The sequence below is a fragment of the Alligator sinensis genome, unplaced genomic scaffold (assembly GCF_000455745.1).
Source record: "Alligator sinensis unplaced genomic scaffold, ASM45574v1 scaffold817_1, whole genome shotgun sequence".
NCBI lineage: Eukaryota > Metazoa > Chordata > Crocodylia > Alligatoridae > Alligator > Alligator sinensis.
Genome location: NW_005843128.1, coordinates 243706 through 251152, shown reverse-complemented (window position 1 = coordinate 251152; position 7447 = coordinate 243706). Strand labels below are relative to the sequence as shown.

The following is a 7447-nucleotide window of genomic DNA, read 5'->3' as shown; positions in this document are numbered from 1 at the left end:
CCACAAGTTCTAAGTGCATAGGGAGTACATTCCTTGCTTCACCCCCCCCCCCCCCCTGCCCCCCCCCCACACACACACAGAGTACAGGGCAAAGGCTCTGCTCTGCCATTGGCCAGCACACAGCCTCCTGAGTGGGGTAATCATTGAAGTGCAAATAGCAGGTCACTTTCAATGGTAATAGACTGTATTCAGCTAACATCTATTAAGATAACCCCCCTCCCCCCAAATGAACCTTGGTGGTGCTGTGTGCTGAGCAGCAGCCCTGCTGTGTACTGGAAAACAACACGGCTTTATGGAATTTAGACATAATGAGTGAGGAAGACCAAATGGAGATTCCAGATGAAATGAGTGAGGAAGCCAAAATAGAAAATCCAGACGAAATGAGTGAGGGCAACAACATGGAGTTGAGTTCCCTGCTGATGGTATTGCATTTACTGGATATCATAGAAGTACAGCTACATCTTGCAACATATGCTATGATGATCTGTGTACATATGCTGGAATGTCCTCACAACTGTGTACAAGGATCATCATAGCATATGTTGCAAGATGTAGCTGTGCTTCTATGTTATCCAGGAAGTTAGTGATGGCTTCAGTACTGTGGAGTTACCTAAGTGCTTGGAGACTTTAGACAGCACACACATCCCTATGCTATCCCCCTCACAGGCACGCTGCTCATTCACAAACAGGAAGGGATTTGCTTGGTGGTCCTGCAAGCCTTGGTGGATCACCAGGGTCAGTTCACTAACATTTATACAGGCTGGGCAGGCCATGCACATGATACATGTGTATTTAGAAACCTTCCGCTGCCTGGTTTGATGGAGAAAGGACACTATGTGCCTGGAGTCCCTGACACAGTGATCCATGGTGTTGCTGTCCCCCCCTCCCCTCTGCTTATTATAGTGGACACAGCTTACTCCTTCAAGCCCTAGCTCATGAAGCCACGTGAAGGACATGTAACCAACCTGTAAAAGATGGCTTTCAACTACCAGCTTAGCAAATGCAGGACAGTTGTTGAATGCGCCTTTGGCCGCCTCAAAGCAGGCTCAAGTCAGAGCCAGAAAACATAATGGTCTTTACAGAGGCAGCCTGTGTTCTCCACACTATTTGTGAAACTAGGGGGGAGGTTTTCAGTGAATTGCGGGCTAACAAAGTGTGGGAGGCAGTAGGCAGATAGAGATGTGGGAGGGCAACACATGGCATCCCACAACATCAGCATGGAGACACTGGTTGGGTAGCCATTGTACAGGATTGCCTGGCCACACATATGGATGCTGCCAATAACTAGCACTGACTGGTTTTTCCAATAAAAACTAAATTGTTATTGCAGCACAAAACTTCTGTCTCTTAAGGTCTGTAGTGGTGGTGAAGTGGTTGTGGTGAACGCAGGTGGTAGATGGGGTAGAGGAGTGGGTGGGAGTCTTCCTCCTGATGATCTCTGCCCCAGAGTGCTAAAGGAACTAGCAGGGGTCATTGCGGGACCTCTGGCACAGCTCTACAAGGACTCATGGCACTCGGGCGATGTGCCAGAGGACTGGAAAAGGGCCAGTGTGGTCCCCATCTTCAAAAAAGGGAGGAAGGAGGACCCAGGAAACTATAGACCCATGAGTCTTACCTGGGTCCTGGGGAAGCTTTTCGAAAGAATTATCCTGGCACATATCCAGGAAGGGCCAGCACGGGAAGCTATGCTCAGGGGCAACCAGCATGGGTTCATTAGGGGCAAGTCTTGTCAAACCAACCTGGTGGCCTTCTATGACCAGGTCACCAAGTCCTTGGATGAAGGTGTCGCAGTGGATATAGTCTTTCTGGACTTCAGGAAGGCCTTCGACACGGTCTCTCACCCCATTCTAAGTAAGAAACTAGGAGACAGTGGTGTTGATGCCTACACGGTCAGATGGGTCACTAACTGGCTGGAGGGCTGCACCCAGAGGGTGGTGGTGGATGGGTCTTATTCAACCTGGAGGGGTGTGGGCAGTGGGGTTCCCCAGGGCTCGGTCCTCGGGCCCGCACTATTCAACATCTTCATCAGTGACTTGGGCGAGGGGGTAAAAAGCACCCTGCTCAAGTTCGCAGATGACACTAAGATGTGGGGTGAAGTGGGTACCCTAGTAGGAAGGAACAGGCTGCAAGCAGATCTAGACAGGTTATAGGGGTGGGCTGAAGAGAACAGGATGGGGTTCAACACTGACAAGTGCAGGGTAATGCACCTAGGGAGGAAGAACCAGCAGCACACCTACAGGCTGGGGAACTCCCTTCTCGCCAGTGTTGAGACAGAAGAGGATCTTGGAGTCATCATTGATGCCACAATGAACATGGGCTGACAGTGTGGGGACGCGATCAGGAAGGCCAACCATACATTGTCATGCATCCACAGATGCATCTCAGGCAGGTCCAAGGAGGTGATTCTCCCCCTCTACGCAACACTGGTGAGGCCACAGCTGGAGTACTGCGTCCAGTTCTGGGCGCCACACTTCAGGAGGGATGTGGCCAATCTGGAGAGGGTCCAAAGGAGGGCCACCCACATAATCAGGGGTCAGCAGGGCAGGCCCTATGAGGAGAGGCTGAGGGACCTGAACCTGTTCAGCCTCCAAAAGAGAAGGCTGAGAGGGGATCTAGTGGCAGTTTAAAACTAGTCAAGGGGGACCAGCAGGCATTGGGAGAGTCCCTGTTCCCCCAAGCAATCCCAGGAGTTGCAAGGAACAATGGACACAAGCTAGCGGAAGGTAGTTTCAGGCTAGACATTAGGAAGGCCTATTTCACTGTCAGGGTGGTTAGGACCTGGAACCAACTTCCAAAAGAAGTGGTGCTGGCTCCTACCCTGGAGGTCTTTACAAGGAAGCTGGACAAACATCTGGCCGGGGTCGTTTGACCCCAGTACTCTTTCCTGCCATGGCAGGGGGTCGGAGTAGATGATCTCCTCAGGTCCCTTCCGTCCCTACCAACTCTGAAACTATGAAACCACTCATTATCATGGGCAGAGGGTGGGGAGCAGGGGTTGGTATGAGCCTGCAGGAGTCTGCCGCTTTTTGGTGGGGGGATTGGTGAGAGGACAGTTATGCAGACTGCAATAGAGACAGTTCAAAAGTAAAATGATAGCTAATAAGTGCATAGACATAGACATACATAGAAATAGAATAGACATAGAATGGAATAAAATTGAGTATTAGAATATAGAATAGAGAGTAATGATAAAATAGATAATATCACAGTAGGAATATGGCAGAAATATAGAATAAAGTAAAGAAAGCTTGTTTATGTTGTTTTTGCAGGTTGTCTACTTATATTTATTTATCTGTACAGGTATGTAAGTACTTACCTAGTTACCTATTTAGTTATTTTATATATACTGCAGAAAAATCAGAAAAGGCTGCTTTCAATTTTTATAACATGTTTTTACTTCTTTTTTTGAACAATATTATTAGTTGATAACACTTTTAATGCTGTATCCAAGTATATAATGCTATATGCCAATAATATTTTAAATTTGAATAAATAAATAATACATAATAATGAATTATAATACATATTTTAATAAACAAATACTATTTTAAATTTTAAAATTGTAATGCTGTATGCCAATAATAGTTTCAGGAAGCAAATGAAGGTTTCAATTTATTTCTGGATGTGCTATGATGTAGCTAGCTCTGCGCCATGCCTCTGCGCACCATGCTGCTGCACCCTGCCAATCTGGCAGTATGGCCAAGGGCTATAGCTACCCCAAAATTGCACAGAGCTGCATGTAGAGCCATGTGCATCTGGGCCAGTATCCATAGCATCACAGCGCAACTGCTGCAGAGGTCTCCATGGATACTAGCCCAGGACATGATGTTGGGGGCTGCTGGGAAAGGTAGTCCTTAAACAGAAAAAAGGAAATGGAGCAGAAAGCCACTAATTCCCCACCCCCCATGCATACTGTCCTCTGCTACCCCATGGCAGTGGTTCACCACCAAGTATGTTTGTTTCCTCCCCCTGCCGTCCTCCCCCCACACTCAGCACCATGGTGGAGAATGAGGAGCACAGCAGCAGCAAATGGTAGGTTTGCAACTGAGGGGGTGTGGCACCTCTTCTTAGTACTTTAATATTTTGGGGTAACTTTTCTATTTCTTATAATTGCATTCCAGAAACAGGATGAATAGTGCAAGCTGACACTGCATGCCAGCCCCACCCCTGGGATATGCAGCATCCTGGGTCATATATAGGTAATGTCAGAAATATCCCACCGACTTTGTAGCCTGTAGGGAGAAGGTAAAGAAGGTGGTTTTGGGACTGTGTGCCAAAACCCATTCTCTTCTTCTTTCTTCCCATGCAGACAACTTATAAGATCAGAAATCGAAGAGAAGAATACTGAATGAATGAATGAATAAGAAAATTAGAAGAAATAGAAGAGCAGAGATATGAATGAATAAGAAGAATGAATAAGCAAGTAGAATAGAAATAGATATGTAGAGATAAGATACAGTAGACATAGGAATATATGTAGACATGCAGAGATTGGAATATAAAAGTAGAGAAAGAATAGAATAGAAGTATAAATAGATATGTAAGTAGATATGGAGGTAGATAACAAATGTAAATAGTATATAAATAGTAGTGTATAAATAATATTTAGTATTTATTGTATAAATAGCTTGTTAGTTATTTAATTACTTTCTTAAATATTTAATTTCACTGCACTTATTTTTAAATTTTATTTAATGATTTATAAGGGGGGAAATGAAAATCTATATTACATTTTTTTTACTTTTGATAATGTCAATGTATTATTATATTTTAATACATTTTCTCCTCATCTTGTGTGTGTAAGTGTGTGTGTGTGTGTGTGTGTGTGTGTATACATACATACAGATATAGATATAATGACTTGGGTTGTTTTTTAGGACAAGAAATCATGCAATTGGAACATTATTTTAAAGTTGAAATAAAGATTTAAAATCCATACAGTTCCTTCTGGACGTGGCGTGTTTTCTTTCATAGGCATATTGGTGCAAGAGTCTGTGCAGTTTGCAGGTTGGTCAGGGAGGTGATAGCCACAGCTTAGCATGGGGATCCCTGGCTGGGGCGGGGATGCTTTTCAGGAGTGAGGGGATTAGTGGTTTAAATGTGCCTGCTGATGTAATTCAGTACCATCGACAGCAACAGGGTGGTTGGTATGCAGCTCCTCCTGCTGGAATGGACTAGCAATTGCACACCGAGCTTAATTCATAGTAAAGACTGTTACATACAAGCATTGATGCAATGACTTCAACTTTTTACATTTTAATAAACCTATTTAATTTAATGTGTACAAGCTCCCCTGGATAATTAATCAAATGGAACCAGATTTACTTCTGCATGGGAAATCAGACCTCTATTTCTTAAAGTACTGTAGTCACAAATAGCAATAGCTTGCTGTTGGCGTCAGGAAGAGGAGTGTCCTGGGATCCATTTTAGGTTCTGAAGGGGGTTGTTCTCAAGTGCATATCCATCTTGTAAATATCTCCTTCAAAGCACTCAAGTGGTTGAGCTAAATGAGGTGCCTTTAAGAATGTATACATTGATGCGATGTATACTATATATAGGCAATACTTCCTCCCAATCCCATTCTAAGAACATCCCATTTTAAACCATTTATTTGGAACTTTTAAAATGAATAACCTAAGTCAGACAACTAGCATGGATAATTTATCCGAACTGTTGATGTCTCACAAATTTATTAGCAACTAAAAATGCTGGAAAGGGTGAAACCACCTTAACTATAATCCATGCTATTTACTTTGGCTTTAATATATATGGAAATGCATGTTTTATCATTATATATATATATATATATATATATAATCACTAAAACAGCCAGTTTCTCATTAGAAATTTAAACACAAAAATACTCTGTAGCTAACTTCTGTTTTGGGGGAATCTTGATTTCTTAGACTAGAAGCTCTTCAAAAAAGGGACTGTCATCTGTGTCTGTATAACTACAACACTCCATAAATCCTGTTTGGGATCCCTAGTGCTATTAGAGCAACAACACCACAATAAAATATTGTTCTATTCAAAGACAAGAATGTTGAAAGCCTTTCATCGGTGTATAAATAAGCCAAATATCCTGCCTCTGGTTCCATCCTCATCTAGCAAGCAGAAATCAGTCTGCTGCTGGCTGGACTTCAGAGGCACTTTTCATATGTTTTACTTTGAGAACATTGCTTAATTGCTTTGCTGGACAGAGCAAGTGTTCCAAGGTTGATCTTATAAATATAAATACCTTTAATTTGTCTGTACATGCTACAGATATCAGTGATTTTTCTGTTTGTGAACTGGAAAGAATATGTATGCTTTGCTATTAATTTCTTCAAAATAGTGTAAAAATAGCATTTTTGAAATATAATGAGATTTAGAAAGCTTTGATATGAAAAGAAGATGATAGACATACAAGACAACAATTGATACTATTGACTATGCATCACACAAACACACCATAGACTTTTTCTTTCTGTTGGCTTATTTTGTTTTTCCTTCTTACTTTACTAGCTGTTTCTCCCACATTTCCAGGGGAAAAAAACCAAAAACCTGTGTCATATGAAAGCATGATAAATAATGATCTTCCTTTACACCTTAGAATTCAAGTATATTTGGGTTTGGAAGAAGCAGTGAAGATCACTTGTAGATACTTCTTAATCGGAAAGAACTTGGATGTTTCATGCAGTAACATCAGTGCTAGGTAGAACCCTCAACTGCGAACATAACTGCTACTGACCAATCAGAATTTGGTTTGGGTTTTTTTCTTCAGATCCATGAGAAGGAGGAGGAGGAGCTCAATGAGAAGAGTGAAAATGATTCTGGTATTAATGAGGAGCCTCTACTTACAGCAGATCAGGTACTTATGTTTTCCTGAGCTTTTTCACATGTTTTTCTTGTCTCTGGGAGAAGAGAAATTCTGACATCATTTTTTTCTTTTTGCATCATAGAGTACTCCATCAAGGTTACTTTCTCTATGGAAGAGAGACAGGTCATCCGTTACAATGAAAATAGGAGCCCTATCCCTTACTAAGCAACTTAATTAAAAACAGCTGCCCCAAAAATAAGACAATAAGAAACCTAAGAATTGGAAAATCTTTCTTTTTTGCATATAAGAGGAATCCAGTTTTCATATAAATCACTAAGTAACATTTAACTTTCTAAATAAACAGTTATTTGTAAATAAATGTCAATAGACTTTTTTCTGTTTAGTACAGTTTTGTAAACTGTACTAAACAAACGGAACATGCCACTAAAAAATGGATCATTCCTGACAGCTTATGAAGGAGGTTATTGCCTATAAAAGCTTATACCCCTGTGAACCATATAGTCTCAAAGGTACCTTCTTGCCTACTTTGTTTTGTTGTTGTTTTTGTTTTAATAATTCTGTCTTATAATTATGCTGAACAGAATCTGCAACACCAGCAACATGAGAATTTGAGAAGTCAGCTCGTAT

The 7447-nt window shown here is 41.8% G+C and overlaps 1 protein-coding gene across 10 annotated transcripts in view; it reads left to right on the top strand.

Moving 5' to 3' along the window:
- FEZ1 (fasciculation and elongation protein zeta 1) overlaps window positions 1-7447 on the top strand; it is a 226388-nt gene that overhangs the window by 82108 nt on the left and 136833 nt on the right. For 9 of the 10 annotated variants that reach the window (XR_003092141.1, XM_025193905.1, XM_014526699.2 and 6 more), the window contains one exon: window positions 6764-6850. The exons of the other annotated variant lie outside the window; for it this stretch is intronic. Coding sequence is in view for 8 of the 9 variants with exons in the window: in XM_025193905.1 (XP_025049690.1) it covers window positions 6764-6850 (87 nt within the window). In the remaining variant the exon portion in view is untranslated. The remainder of the gene's footprint in view (window positions 1-6763; window positions 6851-7447) is intronic. 10 annotated transcript variants of the gene reach the window in all.